General features: G+C 38.5%; 2 protein-coding genes and 1 pseudogene across 2 annotated transcripts; 2 read left to right on the forward strand and 1 right to left on the reverse strand.

Annotated features, from left to right (window-relative positions):
• The first annotated feature begins 11,746 nt into the window (after positions 1–11,746).
• LOC138603961 (protein FAM169B-like) lies at positions 11,747–12,730 on the forward strand (annotated as a pseudogene).
• Positions 12,731–13,883: 1,153 nt separating this feature from the next.
• Positions 13,884–16,037, forward strand: atp5mf (ATP synthase membrane subunit f). Its single transcript, XM_069676239.1, has 4 exons — positions 13,884–13,941; positions 15,044–15,151; positions 15,603–15,719; positions 15,880–16,037. Exons 1-4 carry the CDS (start codon positions 13,926–13,928, stop codon positions 15,906–15,908), a joined length of 270 nt encoding a protein of 89 aa, XP_069532340.1. The 5' UTR covers positions 13,884–13,925; the 3' UTR covers positions 15,909–16,037.
• A 583-nt stretch (positions 16,038–16,620) lies between these two features.
• cpsf4 (cleavage and polyadenylation specific factor 4) lies at positions 16,621–19,959 on the reverse strand. Its single transcript, XM_069676162.1, has 8 exons — positions 19,567–19,959; positions 19,336–19,386; positions 18,837–18,989; positions 18,583–18,678; positions 18,061–18,154; positions 17,745–17,817; positions 17,475–17,636; positions 16,621–17,297 (listed from the first exon to the last, which is right to left on the reverse strand). Exons 1-8 carry the CDS (start codon positions 19,667–19,669, stop codon positions 17,229–17,231), a joined length of 801 nt encoding a protein of 266 aa, XP_069532263.1. The 5' UTR covers positions 19,670–19,959; the 3' UTR covers positions 16,621–17,228.
• Between the last annotated feature and the right edge of the window lie 303 nt (positions 19,960–20,262).

Raw genomic sequence — 20,262 nt, forward strand, 5'->3', positions numbered from 1 at the left:
CTCTCTCTCTCTCTCTCTTTCGCTCTTTCTTTCTCCTTGCTGAGCTTGTGGGAAGGCTTGCAGCGCTGGATTTATGCTGCGTGTTGAATAGTAATGGTTTGTCATCTTGTTTTAGCCTACAGCAGTCTGTCCACAGAAGAATCGGTTACCGTGGATTCCCTGGTGTGCGTGCGTGCGTGTGTATGTGTGTGTGTCAGAAATATTTTCTCCCTTACACTCTCTGTTATGAATGTGTAAAAAGGTCAGACCGTGTTACACCTTATTCACCCAAATGGAATTATTTTTCTGTACAACCAATACTCTGCAGGACTGTACGGACAGGTCTGTGTGTCACTCTGCGTGTGTGTGTGTGTGCGCTTCCTGTCAACCTTTTAATCCACTTGAATGTTCTCGTAGGAGCACATTAAACCGCTGCTGAGTGTATGCATTTATTTCATACTGATTTACTTTGTGTATATCCTCTATTAACTCTCTAACACAGGCTCTCAGTTGTGTTTGTATGTGGTTCTATCCCTCCATCCACTCATCCGTCCCGCCTTCCAGCCTGGTAAAGATGCTGAGCCTCAACAGTGTCTATATTTAGCTGCTGGTTCAATCAATGACGGCAGAGCCACAGCACCATGACTCTGCATACAGATAATACTACCGCCCATCACCACCTCCGCTCACCTCTGGAGAGAGAGATAAGGAAAGAAGGAGAGAGAAAGAGAGGGGAGGAAATAGGCAAATTATAAAATATGTGACATGGATATGAGAGCACGAAAAACGACCGAAAAAATCAAAAAAGGGAGAGGAAGAGAGGGATGGATGGCTCCTTAATCCTATAACATGGTTAGAGAAAGACATGAAAGAGTGAGAGAAACAGGGACCAGGAGGAAGCAAAGGAGGAGGTAAAGATGTGTGAGGCGGGTGAAAAGGAAGAGGGATGAAAGGAAGGAGACAGGTGTAAATGCAGAGGCAGAGGGATTGAGGGATGAAGACAGCTGGAAAAAGGGAGAAGGGGGATTGTAGAAGAAAGAGGAGTGGGAGAGTTCACACAGGGAGAGATGAAGGTAGAAGGACTAAAGGGTGGATGGAGAAAATAGGAGAGAGAGGGAGAATAACTGTGGGGTTTGAGAAAAGAGAAGCAGAGAGAAATTAGTTCCCTAAAGGTATGATATGTTATGATGTGGTACAATGACATAAGGTCCGATACGATACGATACGGTATGATATGGTCCGATAAAATACAATGCGATATGATACGGTACGAAATTATATGAAACAATATGATACAATGTGGTACGGTATGATAAAATACGATACAACACGATACAATACACTACATTTGATTCATGTTTGAGATGTAGAAACGAGAAGGACAAAAAGACTCCAGGGGGAAAAAAGAAAAGAAAGGCAACCTCAAACAAGAGCAGGTAGAAAAGGATGAAACACACTGCAGGGTTTCCTACAGCAAAAGAGTAGGATGTTTGATGTACTCAGTTGGATTAAAGTAAAGAGGCGTATAAAGGGGCAGGAACAGGTACAGCGAGGAAGAAAAGTATGTTGACACTATTGAGAAGTGACAAAGAGAGAAGTTCAGTGAAGCACTGTCAAATGAATGGTGTTACACCAAACTCTGTAGGCCATCAAATCTGTGCAATTTGGGGTTTTTGTCTTTTTTTGCATACAATTATTTGACCAAACACAGTGCCCCCATAGTACAAGAGCTTGTTCAAAACTCACAGGGAGCATGCTGAGGCTGAGGCTTCCTTAAAGAGAGTTAAATAAGATCAATACTGTTACTGCCAGTTAGCTTAGGTTAGCACAAAGACTGGAGATAGAAGGAACAGCTAGTCTGGCCAAGAGGACTCAGCATATTCACTATATAAAATGTTGTACTGCTCTGTGTCTTGTTTGGAATAAACACAAGGAACCTAACCTTCTTGACTGAACAGTGTAAAGACAACTGTTGGTGAACATTTAGACATATTTAGCCATATTTTATGTAAAAGAACATATACATATGATATCACATAAGGTACTGACAGCTATGTCACAAAAGCTAAATGTAGCATTAAACCAATTCCAAGCTAACATATAAGTTATGAATTCAGGTCTTTCCAATCATTTCCTTTAACAACTTTACATAGTCATGGAAAGCAGTTGAATGCTTATGTTAGCTTTTGTCTGATGGGAGCTAATTGGTATAAATGTGTTGTTTTAGCTTGAAACAAAGCCTGAGTTTACTCCAGATTTTCACTATCTTTTCAGATGTTTATCTATCGTGTAGCACAGTGGGCTGCTGTGGTTGAAACCTCTATTGGGTCACTGAATTTGTTGGGGACAAGCATTTATCCCCATAATCTGACTAGGTGGGTAATTTAAGTTTGCCCAACCAGGCACACACAGACAGACACATATACAGTTTTGCTCTATTTTTCTCGGCTGCACAGACACAGTCACACAGGTGCATAATCTCTCACTGCTTTCACACGCACAAATTATTTCTGTATCTTTTTTTTTTGTCACCCCCAGGAAATGTACGCATAAAAAATGCAAACACACTCAACCAGAGTATACACACAGATTCTTGCACACACATGTTTAAACTTTAAGAAGCTGTGAAAACTGGAAAGTGCCTTGAGCACACTTGCTGTAAATCCACACTATTGTTGTGTTTGGCTGTGATCTATTCTGGGAGGGGATTACATGAAGATCCTGCATCTCTGTTTATGCTGCACCCAAACAAACGTGTACATACATGCAGGTGTATTCAAAGGACACATACAGGTCTTGTTACCTAAAAAAACATACCTTCAACCCTAACCCTAACCCTAACATTTTTGGGATATACACTCTTGCAGAGAGAGAGATGTACAAATGAATACTTTATTCCTACTTTCACGTCTTAAAAAAATCTTATTCTTACTCTCTGTTTTTATATTACAAAGGATAAGGCTACAGCTAGCACCTGGTAAGCTCAGCCTAGCGCAAAGAAGCAGGGAAAAACAGCCAAACCGACTCCATAAAGAGGCCAAAAACCCACCTATCACCACTTCTAAAGCTTATTCCAGAATTCCTTGTCTCATTTTGAATTGGTTTTAACATGTAAATCTTGCTAATCTCTGTGCTAGGATAAGCTAACTAGCCACTGTAGCTACCTCTTTATTGCACAGACATGAAAGTGGTGTCAATTATCTTACTTTGTGCGATAGATAGATAGATAGATAGATAGATAGATCTATTCATAGTTCTGTTGCTCTGTTTGGCTGCCTGCTCTTCAAATCTTATTCATGCTGTCTCTGGAACAGTTTGGCTCTGCGCTCCTGTGTTTTTGTTTGTGTGTACGTGTGTGCTTTCTCTCCAAATCAGTTCCCACTTTAAGTGCTTTGTTAAACACACACTGTACTCTCACACACCTACTTAACAAATCCCAGTTCTCCCAGAAACTCTATGCAATGTAACCAAAGCTCTGAGACACTCAGAGAGCCAGAGTTCAATTACTCCTCTCTCTCTCGCTCTGTCTCTCATTATCGTTGTCTCCATCTTACAGACGTTGTTTAATAAAGGTTGCTAAGTAACCGTCAGCCCCTGAACCATTTCATTTACACAGCTCTGCTTGTGTGTGTGTGCATGTGCGTACTCTGTGTGTTTTAGTTTGTATGTGTACTGTAATTTTATTTTTTCTCTGTGCTCAGCTGCAGTATTTCACAGTAAAGCTTTCCACATAGAAACACTGTCACCCAGGTAATTTAATGTTGCAGCCTTTAGTCAGAAAATAAGTAATTCTGCTTCATATTTCTAAAGGAATTGAGAGTAAAGGAAGCCACAATTGACCATGTTTACATAGCAGCCATTTTCCTCTGACTTCGTGATCAAAGAGGTAAACAAAAATACAGTTATAATATCACACATGTTCAAGGTTGCAAGTCGTCTGCCATCCATCCATCTATTCTGCTTATCCTGTTCAGGGTCGCAGGGGGGCTGGAGCCTATCCCAGCTGTCATTGGGCGAGAGGCGGGGTTACACCTGGACTGGTCACCAGTCAATTACAGGGCTGACACATAGAGACGAACAAAATTTCATACTGGTTGAAATGGTTCATAACAGGCTTCATTGGATCACAAGAGGTCGTCTCAATGGGACAAACCTGGTTAGATAAAGGTTACATTTAAAAAAGAATAAGTAGAAAAAGTTATTTTGAATTGAATTAGTTTACCTTGAATTGGATTCAAGGTCAGGTTGGATTGGTGATGTCACGCATCAGCACGTTGTTCTGTTCCATTTGGAATGGATTAGAATGTACATCAAAGGCAGAAGGTTATAAGTAGGAGCTCAGGCAGTCTTTAGTTCAGCACAACCTCAGAACTAGGCGGGTATCAGTCAGAATTGTTAAGTTGAAGGTTGCGGGTTTAGGTTTCACTGGTTTATTGGTGATTAAGATGTCTGGACGAAAAAAACTCCCACTCTATCCCAGAGGACACGTGAGCATGTAAACTGTATGGCTTATAGCAGGTTATGTTGGATTATAATAGGTTTTATTGACTTTTTACTGGTTCAAATGGTTCATAACAGGCTTCATTGGATCACAAGAGGTTGTCTCAATGGGACAAACCTGGTTAGATAAAGGTTAATTTTAAAAAAGAATAAGTAGAAAAAGTTCTTTTGAATTGAATTAGTTTACCTTGAATTGGATTCAAGGTCAGGTTGGATTGGTGATGTCACGCATCAGCACGTTGTTCTGTTCCATTTGGAATGGATTAGAATGTACATCAAAGGCAGAAGGTTATAAGTAGGAGCTCAGGCAGTCTTTAGTTCAGCACAACCTCAGCACTAGGTGGATATCAGTCCGAATTTTTAAGTCGTAGGTTGCAGGTTTAGGTTTCACTGGTTTGTTGGCTATTAAGATGTCTGAACCCAAAAAACTCCCACTCCCAAGAGGACACTTGAGCATGTAAACTGTATGGCTTATAGCAGGTTATGTTGGATTATAATAGGTTTTATTGACTTTTTGTACTGTATTGTACTCTTTCATATTGTAACATATCATTTTTTTGTTTCATTTCTTTTTTTTACAAGTCCTATTTTTAGTTTTTTTTTACAGGTTTAATTCTTTTTTTTCAGGTTTCATTTATTCTACAGGTTTTATTTTTTTAATTTTTTTTTACAGAATATTGTTTATTGTTACTTTTTACAGATTTAATTCTTTTTTTAAGGTTTTATTGTTTTTTTAAAGGTTCAAATGGTTTGTAACTGATTACATTGGTTTATGATAGTTATTATTGTTTTATTACAGGGTTAGATGGTGTATTGACTTTTTACAGGTTCCAATGGTTTTTAACAGGTCTCCAGGGTTGACAAGAGGTTTACTGGTTTAGAACAGGTCAAATGGTTTAAAAGAGGTTGTCACTGGTTTGTGGTTGGTTCATATGGCTTTTAAAAGATTTTGTTGGTTTATTACAGGTTCAGATGGTTTTAACAGGTTACAGTGGTTTAAAATGTGTTTTTGACATTTGTTTTCACAAGTTCAAATAACTGTTAATAGGTTTCACGGGTTTCCAAAAGGTTTACTGGTTTATAAACAGGTTTAACTGGTTTAAAAGAGGTTCTAACTAGTTTAAAACAGCTACAATTTGTGTATTGTTTGTTTTATAATAGGTTTTATTGTGTTTTTTGGAGGTTAAAATAGTTGTTAACAGGTTTAATTGGTTCATGACATTGGTTTTTAGCAGGTAAGAATTGTTTAGTACAGGTTTCACTGGTTTATAATAGGGTCAAATGGTTTATAGCAGGTTATGTTGGATTATCCTCCTAAGACCCTGCGTCTTTTTTTTTGTTTTGTTTTTTTCACAAGTTCAAATAACTGTTAATAGGTTTCACGGGTTTCCCAGAGGTTTACTGGTTTATAACAGGTTTAACTGGTTTATAAGAAGTTCTAACTAGTTTAAAACAGCTACAATTGATGTATTACAGGTATGTTAGAATTGTTTAGTACAGGTTTCACTGTTTCCAAGAGGACACTTGAGTATGTAAATGGTATGGTACAGTTCAGGTTTTATTTCTGTGGTTCACAGGTTGATTGTTTTGGGGTTTTTTGTACAGGTTTAATGTTTTCTTTTTTACAGGTTTTATTGTGCTTCTGTTACAGGTTCAATGATTTTTTATTCGACAGGCTTTATTCTGTTATTTTTTGTAAAGTTGTATTTTTTTTTTATTTTTTAATTCTATTTTTCTTTTTTCTTTTTTTTATTTTATGTGTTTTTACAAGTTCTATTGTTTCTTTTACTTGTTTAATTCTTTTTTTCAGGTTTTATTTATTCGAAAGGTTTTATTCTGTTTTTCATTCTGTTGTTTGTTTTATTTAAGTTTTATTTCTTTTTTTTTCAAGTTTCATTGTTATTTTTTAAGTTTTATTTCTTTTCTTTTTTTTGCAAGTTCTATTGTCTTTTTAAGTTTTATATCTTTATTTTTTTTACAAGTTCTACTTTTTTTTCTTTTCCGTTTTTTTCTTTTATTTGTTAGAAGTTCTATTGTTATTTTTTTAAGTTTGATTTCTTTTCCTTTTTTTTTTTTACAAGTTCTATTGTTTTGTTTAAGTTATATTTCTATTTTTTTTAAGTTCTATTGTTTTTTAAAGTTTTATTTCTTTTTTTACAAGTTCTGTTTTTTTAAGTTGTATTTCTTTTTTTCGAGTTCTATTGTGTTAAGGTTTTATTTACAAGTTCTACTCTTTTTCTTTTCATTTATTTCTTTTTCCCAAGTTCTATTGTTTTTTAAGTGTTATTTCTTTCAATTTTCATTGCAAGTTCTATTGTTTGTTTTATTTAAGTTGTATTTCTTTTCCTCTTTTTTTTTACAAGTTCTATAGTCTTTTTAAGTCATATATCTTTATTTTTTACAACTTCTATTGTTTCTTTTACTTGTTTAATTCTTTTTTATCAGGTTTTATTTATTCTACAGGTTTTATTCTGTTTTTCATTCTGTTGTTTTTTATTCTGTTATTTCTTTAAGTTGTTTTTCAACGTCTTTTGTTTTTTTGTTTTATTTCTTTCAATTTTCTTTACAAGTTCTATTGTTTGTTTTATTTAAGTTTTATTTCTTTTTTTTCACGTTCCATTGTTATTTTTTAAGTTTTATTTCTTTTCTTTTTTTTGCAAGTTCTATTGTCTTTTTAAGTCTTATATCTTTATTTTTTTTACAAGTTCTACTTTTTTCCTTTCCGTTTTTTTCTTTTCTTTTTTGTTACAAGTTCTATTGTTTTGTTTAAGTTTTATTTCTATTTTTTTTAAGTTCTATTGTTTTTTAAAGTTTTATTTCTTTTTTTACAAGTTCTATTGTGTTAAGGTTTTATTTACAAGTTCTACTCTTTTTCTTTTCATTTTTTCTTTTATTTCTTTTTTCCAAGTTCTATTGTTTTTTAAGTGTTATTTCTTTCAATTTTCTTTGCAAGTTCTATTGTTTGTTTTATTTAAGTTTTATTTCTTTTTTTTTCAAGTTTCATTGTCTTTTTAAGTTTTATATCTTTATTTTTTTGCAAGTTCTATTGTCTTTTTTATGTTTTATTTCTTTTTTTTCAAGTTCTATTGTTTTTTTAATTTTATTTATATTTTTTTCAAGTTCTATTGTTTTTTTAAGTTTTTTTAAGTTTTTTTTTTACAAGTTTTACTGTTTTTTTAAGATTTATTTCTTTCTTTTTTTCGAGTTCTATTGTGTTAACGTTTTATTTATTTTATTTTTTTACAAGTTCTACTGTTTTTCTTTTCATTTTTTTTCTTTTCTTTTTTGTTACAAGTTCTATTGTTTCTTTTAAGTTTTATTTCTTTTTTACAAGTTCTATTGTCTTTTTTATGTTTTATTTCAAGTTCTATTGTTACTTTTTAAGTTTTATTTATTTATTTATTTTTTTTTAGTGCTATTGTTTTTTTTTCAGGTTTAATTCTTTTTTTTCAGGTTTTATTTCTTTTTAGAGGTTTTATTGTTTTTTTGCTCTCTTTGCCTGTCTCTATCCTACATCTCCCTCTGTCCCATTTTTCAGCCCATCCAGTCGAGGCAGACGGCTGTTCAACATGAGTGAGGTTCTGCTCGAGGTTTCTGCCTGTTAAAAGGAAGTTTTTCCTTGCCAGTGTGCTGATTGTTGCTAAGTGCTACTCATGGTGATTCATGTTGGGTCTCTCTCTAAATAACAAAGAGAACAGTCTAGACCTGCTCTTTTTGTAAACTGTCTTGAGATAACTTTGGTTATGAGTTGGAGCTATACAAATAAAATTTGATTGATTCCTTAAAATATTTGTTTGTAGATGTTTAACTAGAGGTTATTATATTTTGTTAGAGGTTTGTTAATACACCATCAGGACCATTTCAACTTCCAATAGGTTGTTGGACAGAGCAAGGCTTACTGATTTCCCAAGCCTTACAGTCGTTATGCTAAACTAAGCTGAGCTAATCGCCTCCTGGCTCTAGCTCCATCTAGTATGCACACAAATTAAAGGGTCTCAGGAAGAAAGAGAATAAAAAAATATGTCAAAAATTTAATTTTTACTTAAAAAAAATATTTACACTATTACAATTTGACAAATAAATAGAGAAAGTAATGTACCAATAAATAGAAAGTTTGCTCGAAGAATCACTTTTATCTTATTGAAAAACAAAAGTCAACAAATTTCGCAAAAACTGCTGTGTACTTTAGGCTGTTTTTCTCGGTCTTTCTTACTCACTCACTTACTTACAAATGTAGCTCTGATTAGTCAGCGTGTCCCCATTACACCCATTACATTTAAGAGTGTGAGTGAATGTGAAAGGGAAAGTTTGATTTAGTGGCTGAAGCCATTATCGCTGTGAGGATTTAAATGGTCCCTGCAGAGCGTTTCCACAGATGTATCCTCGCTCTCTGTCTCTTTACTCGTCTTTGTCTCACACACACACACACACACACACATTTCCCCTGAGACCCTCATCAGGCAGCCAGCTCCTTTTAGCAGCTCCCCTGGTGATCTCCATATCTCTAATGAGATTATGTAGTAATAGAGAGAGGTGATAAACACATGAGCCATCCCTCCTGCCTCCCTGCCCTGACCATGTGTTAGTATCATTTTTGCCCATCTGTCGATATATGTGAGCTCCTGACCAGAAGACGAAAAGGTAAAAATACAGGTCATAGAGGAGGAGGGGAAGGAGATGGCACTCAAGAGGAAGAAAGGAGACACAGAAGGCAAAAGAGCGGAAACAGAGAGGAGAGAAATCAATGAGGGAGGGAGGAAGAGAAGGGAGGAAACAGGAAGTGTGGGACAGTTAGAGATGTAGGGACAAGAGAGACAAGGACAGAAAAAAAAAGTGGCGATTAAAAAGACAATACAATAGGAAGTATGGAAAATAAAGCGAAAGAAGATGTAACTCGTGAGGGATGGATGAGCAGGATGTGAGTGGGAGAGTGGATGCTTAAAGGTCGTGTATTAGAGAGCCGTGTGCACAGACACGGGCTCACTCCCCTCCTCTCCTTTATCCTTCATCTCCCTCCATCATTCTCTTTCCGCTGCCAGTTTCCCCTTTTGTGCTCACACCGTCTTCATGTGTTTCCTCCCTCTTTCATCCCTGTCTTCTCTCCCTCACCCGTCTATCCTTCACCCTTCCCTCCCACCATCCCTCGTTTCTCTCTCTCTCTCTCTCTCGCTATCCTCCATCTCCCTCGTTCAGCTTCAAAGAACTGTCTCCCTGACAGACCTCGGGGGCACCTGCCTCTTGAGGTGGAATAAAATCATCCGTCCCCTAGTGCTTTTGTCTGACTGTGTGTGTGTGTGTGTGTGTGTGTGTGGCTGGTATAGACTCTTAAGTACACTGAGGCCAGAGGCAGCGCTGCAACAAATAAACAAATCCAATAAACAAGTTGGTGAACCTGCACCACAGGGTCATTTCTGCTTGTGGGTTTACTCTCCAAATTAGATTTTGTTAGTGTTGTTGGTTACCTTTACAGCCTAAATTAAATTTAGATGTGTCAGTGTGAGTTCATGTCTCTGTATGTTGCATTTGCGTGTGTATGTGTGTGTGTGTGTGTGTGTATTCTTGCTCGAGCTGTGTGTAAATCAGACAGAGGCATTGTGTTGGTTCAACAGAGTGTGTGACTGAATATGACCTTCATGGGGAGAGGGAGAGGAGCCAGGTTTCTGCACAAATGGGCGACTTTTTATTACGTTATTACATTATACATTTATATATGGTGCAGGATAAAGGACAAAATTAAGACTATTGAGAGAACTGAACAGAAGGGGGCTAAATCCTTGCCGAAGCCAGCTACTGATCTGGCCAAAGACAAGCCAGCGTTGGTAACTGAGAGGCCGGTGGTGGTAAATAAGAAGCCGCCTATTCATTCGACTAGGGCAGCAGGTCGTGCGTCTAACATAGCCTCCTTCGTCCACCTAATAGTCTTAATTTTGTCCTTTATCCTGAGCCATATTTATAGCCCGCTTTTTCTCCATATACAGCTGAAAAAAATCTCGAATGAAAAGCACAAAATGTGTTTACCTTAAATGATAACTGAGTGGGTTGGAGGCTCTGATTTGGCTTTTTTCGGTGTCAGTCAGTCTGGCAACACTGGAGGGAAGAGATGAAGAGAAAAAACATTTGGGTCAACATGCCGGAAAGAGAGCTGAATCATCAACATCAAAGACCTGGTGGAGATTCTGCCATGTTCAACACACACACACACACACACACATACACACACAATGTACTCAGTATCCACCTACAAACCCTCGTCATGCACTTACACACACAGGACATCTCTGCCATGCAACAAAAACAGCACATACGAAAGATAAACCAAACCAGGGGAGCGTGAAAAGTAATCAAAGGTGTATAAAAGTGTGACTGTGTGAGTAAAGACAAGAGGAGAAAGAGACACCTATATTAAAAGTCCTCCATCTTATGAAAGTCATTAGAGTGAAGCAGGGAAATCAGTCTAACAAAGGAAAGAGTCAGTCTTGGATGAAGGCCAAAACCACCACTACACACCCTAATTGACTCGGTGTGTAAGTGTGTGTGTGTGTGTGTGTGTGTGTGAGAGAGAGAGAGAGAGAGAGAGAGAGAGAGAGAGAGAGAGGGAGATGAGAAAGAGCAGGTTGTATTGATCACGGGGCGTGTTGGGAAGGGACCTGTACAACCTCTTCCACTCACACAAACACACACAAAGACAAACGCAAGATCTTAACTACATCTTCAGGTACATTATGTTCACCAGTGCTGCTGGCTGTTGTGCCGCTCATTGATCGGCTGCTTTCCCCTGAAAAAATGAGTCCTGTGATAGAGTGTCGGGGGACGTCAGGGGAGTAAACCCTTCAGGTGGTTATTTCAGAATATATGAGAACTGACATGTTTTGCTGGCCTATATAAAAAAGGGGGGGGGGGGTTAACATAGAGCTGTACAAAAAACAGAGGAATAAAAACATATATTTACGTGCCCTACTTTTCCACTATACTCACATGGCAGCCATTTTCCTCTGACATCACGCTCAGGCTGGGAAGCTCAAATGCTAATTTATGCTCCACTGTTGGGATGTTCAAGCTAATGCTGGTGAACTAAACGGAGATTTAAAAATGACGAAGCGATGGAATGCCTCTCTTCCTTCAGAGGATGGTGCTGCAAGTCAGAGAGAAAAAAAAGTAACGTTAAAGGTGTGTTTAAAGTGAAATTAAGAAGGTTACAGGTGAAGCAGGAAGCTTTTTGTCAACGCCTGTGACTCAACTGCTCTATGACCTCCTCACACATAAAGCCATGCACCCTGTTCACCTTCCAGCTGCGGATGACACTGACGTGACAGCAGCATCTCAACAGTACCTTTTCTTTTTGAAGTCAGGACTTTGTAATAATGAATATTTTCAGTCATCACAGATGTCTAATTAGCAATAACTGCAAACAATGTAACACAGTTGCAGCTGTTTGAAGATGACCAACCTGACTGTACGCTGTTGGCGCTTCACCCTTCTGATGATCCAACAAAAGTGATGGCTCTATACCTGCATGAGAAGTCGTGGTGTGTGGACAATGTTTTACGTACGTCCAGCAAATCCAGAGATCCATCAAACACAAAGGCAGCCTGTGTGACACCTGGAGCAGTTGCTGCTACCTGCTTCCTGTTCTGGATACAGTGCTGGTGAGGAGGAGCTGTAGGAGGAGAGGCTTTGGCCTTCAGATGCTGGAGGATTTGTGCTCCTCTTTCTCCACAGAGAACTTCCTGGGAGTCAGCTCTCCGTTATCACCAAGCATGGTGGCAGTGTGCAGGAGGTTTCTGCAGCCGCATGAGGAACATCAGGAGCATCTGTATGAGGTTCCAGGGGGCTGGACTCAGCGACGAAACATCTGGCTCAATATCCAGCTTGGCCGCTACTCCCCCAGTATAAATGAGGAGAGAACAACATCAGGAAACACAAAGAGAGAAGAAGATGACTCCCCTCAAACGGGAGGAACCCTGCAGCCCACTCCGAAGATGTGGACTCTGAACCTCACACCAGACCACTACAGTCCCTAAACACAAAACAAGACCTGATATCCAAGCCCTCCCAATCCGTAGAACGTCACAGAGTGGAGCCCGAGGTGGAGGAGACACACAGAAGTGCCAAAACAGTTAGAAGGACACGACTCACATCAAAGATACAGACACTGGTCTTGTGTGCAACAGCAGCTCTCAGAGGGAACTACTCTTTCAGATTGAGTGGATGCTACAACTTTGGTGACCTTTATAGTTTATTGAAGGAATAAACTCTTTTTAAAAAATAAAAAATATATTGTACTGTTGTGTTTGAAGTTTCCATTACCATTTCTCTGCTTGCTGGTGGATTAGCATCTGTAAAGACAAAGGATACGCAGTATATATAGAAAACCTTGAGGGTCATCAGGCAACATTTCAAGTTAAAACGACATATTTAATAAAAAATTAGCTACAGTTAGACAAGTGCTAATGCTAACTTTCAACCACTTCCTAGCAAAAATATCGATAGATAGCGTTACACAATATCGTAGAAAAGTTGACTAATGAAACTAATGATGGCTAGCTAAAGGCAATGTCAGCTAGCTAGAAGTTATGCTAACTAGCTAATGGTAACCCACTGGTTTTTTTTTTTTTTTACATGAAATATGGTCGGACGTTCCTCTCGATTTTCAGTTGCTAATCAATGGAGAATTGGTGAAATTGTAACTTTTTTTCCCAGTTTCCTGCGTTTATGACCTGGAGTATAAGAGCATTAAAATAGCATTGAAGTGTTCCACCTTGAGTGTGATCAGAAGAAAAAGACAGCTGTGTGAATATGATTAATACCTATAGATTTCTATAGGCACCTAGGCTTAAGTCTGTGATACTGTGATATTGAACAACATATAGAGATGTACTGCCACTATAAAGATACAAAATTATGTCTACCTAGCCTAACCCATTGTCACACAAATCCATAGGTTATAAAAGAGCTGCAATGACAAATATTTTCTTTATCAATTATACTGCCCAATATTTATTATTAACCAACGGTTAAGATGTTAAAATAGGAAAAAATAAGGCTTATTAATAGATTACGTGAACTAGTGTACTAGCCTACAGTTCACAACAAACTAAATCCTCTGAAATTATCATAAAGTTGATCTCTCTTACACAGTTTAAACAAAAACTGAACATGTTTACCTTAATGAGGGGATGGTTTATTGCAGCACTGTAAGCTAGCTTACCTAACTGAGTAGAAGTCATAAAATGTCGTAGAGGATTTTTAAATACACCTAGTTTGTTGTTGCTCGTTGTTTGACTAGCGTTGTTATTTTAAAACCTTCTGGTTTCATTATTAGACGTCTGGTTTCATATATTTTGCTGCTCTCTAGCGGATAGATGAAAAACTAGATCTTCTCCCATAATGCACTTGCACAGTTTATTCCCATAATTCCCTACTGCAAACTCTCTGCACCAGTCAAGATGGCGGACAGAATAGGTAATACATCGTGTCCTCTGCTTCAAAAATCCAAAATTATCTTTATTATATGTTTGTGCGTTAGTATATTTTAAGGTCTTTACCGATGTTGTGTGTTTTTCCGTCAGATGGACCGTTAATGTATCAGTTGAAGGTTTTAGCCTGGCTGAAGGCCGCACTGATCCTTTGAGTCACGTCAAGGACTTTGCGTGTCATTGATAGTTTACGGTTGAAATGTATCTACGAGCCGCTTTTTCACTTTAACTGTTATGTTAACTAATTAGACAGTTTCGACACATCTTTACAGTTTGGAGGAAACTATCATGAAGAAGTTGTATTTGCGTGTTTAAGTTAAATAACGGTTTCTTTTGGCTTGTTTGCACAGTAGCCTGCAAACACAGTGCATAACGTTACCCCAATTCGATATTATCATTAGTTAGTTTTAATCCTATCACACTTAAAGTCGTGCTATACCATGCAGTGTGTTTTGAATGCCGGGTTGGGATTATTTAATTCTTTAAACTGGCAAAATAGTTACAAACCTCTAAGTGTCACATGTGACCGAATACAGAAGTACAGTTTAAGGCACATTCATTCAAGGATGTTTGTGTAATTGAGAATACATTTGAGCAACTAAACTTAGCTTTCTGTAGATTTTGGCGTTTTAGAAAATGAAGGTGTTGTTGACTACTTCCCGGACTTTATAGCTGCAACTAATTAATGTTTTCAGGATTGATTGGTCCGTCAATTAATTTTCAAAATAAAAGTTTTGTATATAAACTGTATAAAAGTATCAAGTCCTCAGAACTCAAGGTGACTTCTTTACTCTGCCTGTTTTAACTACAAGGATCTTTAGTAGATTACTAACACAAAGTCTTGAATGTTTAAATTCGAAAAGTTGGGATAAAGAAATGTTTGGGATTTTTTGTTGAAACTTTATTTAAACAATTGATCATAAAACATAAAAATCGTAAATTTCCTGTCTATGGAGTTTGTAATTAAGTGGCAATCATTGTATAGATTTCTGTTGGAGCTACAAACATTGTTTTGCATCTACAGAATATTTCAGTCAGTGTGGAAAATCTGTGATCAAACTGCTGTTGCTGTCTCACCTTTTGTCCAGTTCCCGTAGCTGAGAAGCGTCTGATGGACGTGAAGCTGGGCGAGCTGGGAAGCTGGCTTGGAGGTCGAGACTTCACTCCCAACGGCCTCCTCTCAGCTGTCCGCAGGGGTGAGGAAACCTGCTCTCACTCAAACGTCTTGTTTTATCTCAAACTCACTTTCACAGGAGTTTTTCAGTTTTAAATGTAGCCAATTTGTTATATACACATTTTTACAATGCTACTTATTTAGTAAACAAACGTCATGTTGTTTTCATTCATTATCAGGATGCAAAACAAAGTACCTGCTATCAATCAGGTTGTCAATTCTGTTACTTGTTCTAGAAAATATCAGGGGCTGCATTCATGAAACCACCTGAGGCTAAAAGTAGTTCTCCCCTGGCTGAGCTTTGTAGTTTAAGTCTTTTAGGTCTTCGAGAAGTAAAGCACACCCAGAGAACTACTCAGACAATCAGTCAGGTTCTGCTTCTGATACATGTCCTGTTGTGTCTTCATATTTTGGTGACACTGTAGCATGTTTCCTGTTTTCAGCTGTGGTCTAAGCAGTTTGTTTTATTACAGGCCACGACAGATACTACAACAAGTACATTAACGTGAAGAAGGGAGGCATCGGTGGTGTTGCTATGCTGCTGGTTGGCTACGTGGCCCTCAGCTACCTGTGGGAATACGACCACATCAGTAAGAATACATACACTCGATACTTCCTGTTCGAGATGATCTACCTTCACTGTAAACTTTTTTGAGCTCTGGTGTCTTAAACTGGCTACAATGTTATTAATGTGAAGAAGAGACTTTTACATTAAACATTCTTTGCTTCCCTTCCTGTCTTCTCTTCCAGAACATGACCGCTGGAGGAAGTACCACTAAGCCCCTTCAGCAGCCATCAGACGACCTTCAGGGGTTGAACTTGAGTCTCTGTTCCCCCTGCTCTTTCTACTCTCAGCTCTTTGTGTTCAAAATGTGACTGTTGTGACCAATAAACAATTCAAAGATTTAGTGACGCATTTTGTGTCTGAATGTTTGAGTTTCGTTTGGACCTCAGTCGTGTGAAAAGTAACCTTTCTGAGCTATGAGACGCTGCTCTGTCTGTGCCTCTATGGACGTTAGAGTAGCTGCACTGAAGTAAGAATATCACATGAGTGAGGATGACTGTGGGTCAGCTGAAAAAACAGATTTTAAAACTGGACTAAAAGTATAAGTGACTTTAAATATCAGCTGAGTAAAATCTTAATTTTTATATAGTACTTCAGCAACTGTTTCAATGTTGCTAACCAAGATATGCACATCTGAAACTGTACACCGTTTTATTGAACACTTCCTGTCAACTGCAAATCACCAGAATCAATACTACTGGTTCGGACAGAGTTTACAATCACAAGTCTAAACTAAATCTGTTAATTTACACTATATTTACATCCACCAATGCTACCAATAGATGTATAAAACTAAAGTTACATACAGAAGGATTCCATCCCTTCATCATCCATAAAGGGCATTTAAGTCTGAGTACACTACATAAAATGGAGCAGCATTAACTTGATGACTTTTCTACCACCAAACTAACTGCTGTATTTTTAAAGAATAGTGTTAAACCTCATTTACATATTAACATGATGAAGCATGTTATCTTAGCTACATTGAAGATGTCTTATTTCATATCCAGTTAACTAAACTCTGATTATCTAGAACCAAAAACTCTGAGTTTGTTAAACCTGCTTCCTGTTAAAGGCCCCATTTGAAGAACCACATGCTGCGTTTACGAGTCTGAACTTGTGATCAGTGCAAGCCAGATAATTTAGGCCAGGTTGTGATGTAACGCAAACCATTAAAGGGTGGATTTGGGCTGTGAATAATTACAGTAGTTTGAGTACAAACAGCATTTATTTACATTTCTACTGGCATTTATCACATCTTTTTTATTTTACACGGTCTGAAAGATTCTGGTGTCACTGATGCAGTCACTTGACCCGAGGAAAGAGGAATATCCTGCAGCACGTTACAGGGCTGCACCTCTGTTGGACCCTGGCTGTCATATCTCGATTTAATTCACCTTGAAGTGACTCCACACAACAGTGCCAGTCAAAGTCTTTAAGTTCACTCAGCCTGTTGCACAGAAGGAACTTCCTCTGGCCTCCTGTTCTCACTTAGGACTGAGCCACAGCACGGCGGTGACCTCGAGGCTGAAGGTTACTGTCCACTCAGGAAGGCGAGGTGGCCTTTAGTGCATTTGTTGGCGTAGTGGCCCTTCTCACCACACTGTGAACACAGGGAGGACAAACGAATGATGTTAATGGCTCCTGATTTAGAGCAAAGGACAGCAGTGAAACAACCTATGCAATCCTTCAGTTTCACAACTACAGTGATAGATCACTGTCTTAAACTGATTGAGAACACACATGGGCACATTATGAGACCAACGTTCAGACGCCTCACCTTGTAGCAGGTGACCTGGTCTAGTGGCCGAGGCCCTCTGTTGCCCATCATGTTATTTTGCGGCATGCCACCCATGGGTGTGTGGTTCTGCGGCCGCTGGCCCGGACTGGAGTTGGTCAGCTGGATTAGAGAGAGCGACGAGCGGCCGATGGTGGGAACAGGCTGCAGCAGGAAACCATCAGAGAGAAGGATTATAGTTTAATTTCAGTCGGACAGAGGCTGTACTTACCTGAATAAATAGGATACAATAATACAGATGTGTTGTCTTACCTTTGTCTGGTTCTGGATTTGCTGTGGTAGAGGAGGCTGTTCAGAAGCTCCCATTGGTAGTTCAAAACGAGGGCTGTGAAAGAAAAACTCACTGATTAATCTACATAACTGTCAGAAGAAGTGTCTGCTTTGTTTATGTTGCTGCCTGAAGCTTTGGGTTAAAGAATACTCAACATTTACGCATTAACTATGGCAGAGAGAGAACTATATTCAACAACAAAACATAATGCAAAGACAAGTCATAAGTGGTGTGATTATTTCCCACAACAAAACAGTTTCTATCAAGTAGGAATAAAATAAAAAGGGGGAAACTTACTGCATGAATTTACAGGATTTTCCTTCTGGACAAAAGCCCACCAGGTAGTTCACACAGATCACCCTCCTTGTGTGTCTGTGCCTGCAGTCAGGACCTGCGAGAAGTAGATGGAAGATGAATAAAGAGCCACAGCGCAGAGTGAAATAGGAAGTTTTGCTTCAGACAAACCAGCAGAAAAAGACTATGGGGTGAATTCACAAAAGCACTGCAAGTTTTTTTGCGGACACTTCACCTGCTCAAATGAGACAATAACAAACCAAACTCAAGTTTTAGAGAGCAGCAGAGGGGAGATGCAGACAGCTCGTTTTTTTTAAATCAAAAGCACAACAAAGCCCTGAGCTGAAGAATTTTATGGACGTGTTTTTGCTGAAATAACTTAAGTGCAATATCCCTTGAATCAGACGTGGCAGATAGCACTGGCAAGAGATGTGCAAGTCATGATGCCATCAGCCCCTGAAATTCATTCTTTGTGAACTTATATATATATTACCACTATTATGTCCACCACTAAGCAGGACTTACCGTGTTTGCAGAAGCCTCGGTCATACCAGGGACAGTCTTTGATCTTGGACTCTGGATCAATGTGCAGGAATGGACATTCCTTGTTGCTGCACTCACCTGTCAAGGTCAACACAAACATACATTACAACACCACACGGGATCAAAACACTGACAGATACACTCTGCGTGATCAACAGAAGCAGGTCACAAATATCACAAATAAAGTTGTCTAGCTCAGCTGGGTGATTTTATTTTATAACACTGAGTCAACGAACCAAACTTGGAGTAGAAGTAGCACTCAGGCATCTTGGTCATGTCGTATTCATGGAGAAACTCGCACTGGTCTCCCTTCTTGCACAGTCCTCTGAGCCAATGCTTACACACCACCGTCTTCTCTCCACTGATGTGACGGAAAGGACACATCCCACCTGAGATTTGAAACAAAACAAATAAAGGATTCAATACAGATGAAGGCACATCTTTCCAACAAACAGCCTGATCAAAATATTATTGATCAGTTTCCTGAGACCCACTACTTTTCTTCTTCTACAACTTTAAAATGTAAAGTTGCTGTCATCACCCAGACCCACTGATTATGACGTGAAATACTAAATTACTGTGTAATCACTTAAAAGGCAATATATTTTGTCTCTACTATATGTCAGGAGACTTTATCCATCTACTTAAATTTAGAGTGAAACTTATTTCAATGCCCAATTTGTGCACCACACCTGTATGGAGAGCTGTTTAAATGTTGTCATGTTGTGTTTTTACCTTTTATACAAGCTGCCCTCATGAAGAACTCGCACACAGCGGACCCGGATTCTGCAGGAAGACACAAATACAAGCTTAAAAAAAGAAATTAGATTAACGGTACAACATGCTGACATGTATAGTCACCACATTGCAGGTGCCGGTGTCAAACTGCCTTTAGCAGCCATAGTTTAAATGATAACCCTGATTATAGTTTAACGGCTAAGTAACAGCTAGCATCCAAGCACGTACTGTCCATGCCGGGGAAGGGCAGAGGCTGTGCTCCTAGCTGCTGCTCCACGGCGATTTCCAGGTCAAACTTGACGTGATCCACGGTAGCCAGTAAGTCCTGCATGTTTGCGTTAGTTTTTCGTACTCCGGTAATGAAAAATATGTCAGTTTCGTTAAGCTAGCCTGAAGTTGAGCTAGTTAGCTAGCTAGCAATTTCTTCATCAGCCTGCTTGAGTGTCTAACGAGGCTAGGCTAACAACAACGAACCACCTGATGAGAAAACCCGATAGCTGCTGTTCTTTGTAGAGTTGTGGGTCTGTTTAAAAAAGACCCTTTACATTGGCCGATCTTAAACTTTATCTTGAAAATACTCCTTGTTCTCAACGGCAGCTACATGAATCGAAGGCGCGCGGACTGACCTCTGATCTGACGTATTAAGGCAAGACTAAACGATCCGCGAGCAAACTCTCATCGCATTGTGGTGGCCTTTCTACTGATCTTAATGATTTTCTTAACAGTAGATTGGTAGAAATGAACATTCTATAAAGAAATTTGTAATACCAGATGTATAAAAACTTTGAATCACAGGGTTCTAGCTAGGGTTTCAGAAATGGTGAGGTCTTGAGTCAAATTTCTTCAAACGCAACCCTTACACCCTCAGAAAAAATGTAAACTACCGGCATTCAGACAACAAATATTTTTAATACAAGTTGTTAT

This window comes from Semicossyphus pulcher, unplaced genomic scaffold (genome assembly GCF_022749685.1).
Source record: "Semicossyphus pulcher isolate SPU_LCO1_2020_fin unplaced genomic scaffold, fSemPul1.0.p SCAF_25, whole genome shotgun sequence".
NCBI classification, from domain to species: domain Eukaryota; kingdom Metazoa; phylum Chordata; class Actinopteri; order Labriformes; family Labridae; genus Semicossyphus; species Semicossyphus pulcher.

Bases quoted from the DNA above. Each gene is read 5' to 3' on its own strand.
- atp5mf (XM_069676239.1), top strand. The intron at 15,152-15,602 runs GTGAGGAAACCT...GTTTTATTACAG, and splicing joins CCTCTCAGCTGTCCGCAGGG to GCCACGACAGATACTACAAC. The intron at 15,720-15,879 runs GTAAGAATACAT...CTTCTCTTCCAG, and splicing joins GTGGGAATACGACCACATCA to AACATGACCGCTGGAGGAAG.
- cpsf4 (XM_069676162.1), bottom strand. From the start codon at position 19,669: ATGCAGGACTTACTGGCTACCGTGGATCACGTCAAGTTTGACCTGGAA. The intron at 18,679-18,836 runs GTTCGTTGACTC...TGACCTTGACAG, and splicing joins CTACTTCTACTCCAAGTTTG to GTGAGTGCAGCAACAAGGAA. The intron at 17,298-17,474 runs GTGAGGCGTCTG...CTGTGTTCACAG, and splicing joins ACCAGGTCACCTGCTACAAG to TGTGGTGAGAAGGGCCACTA.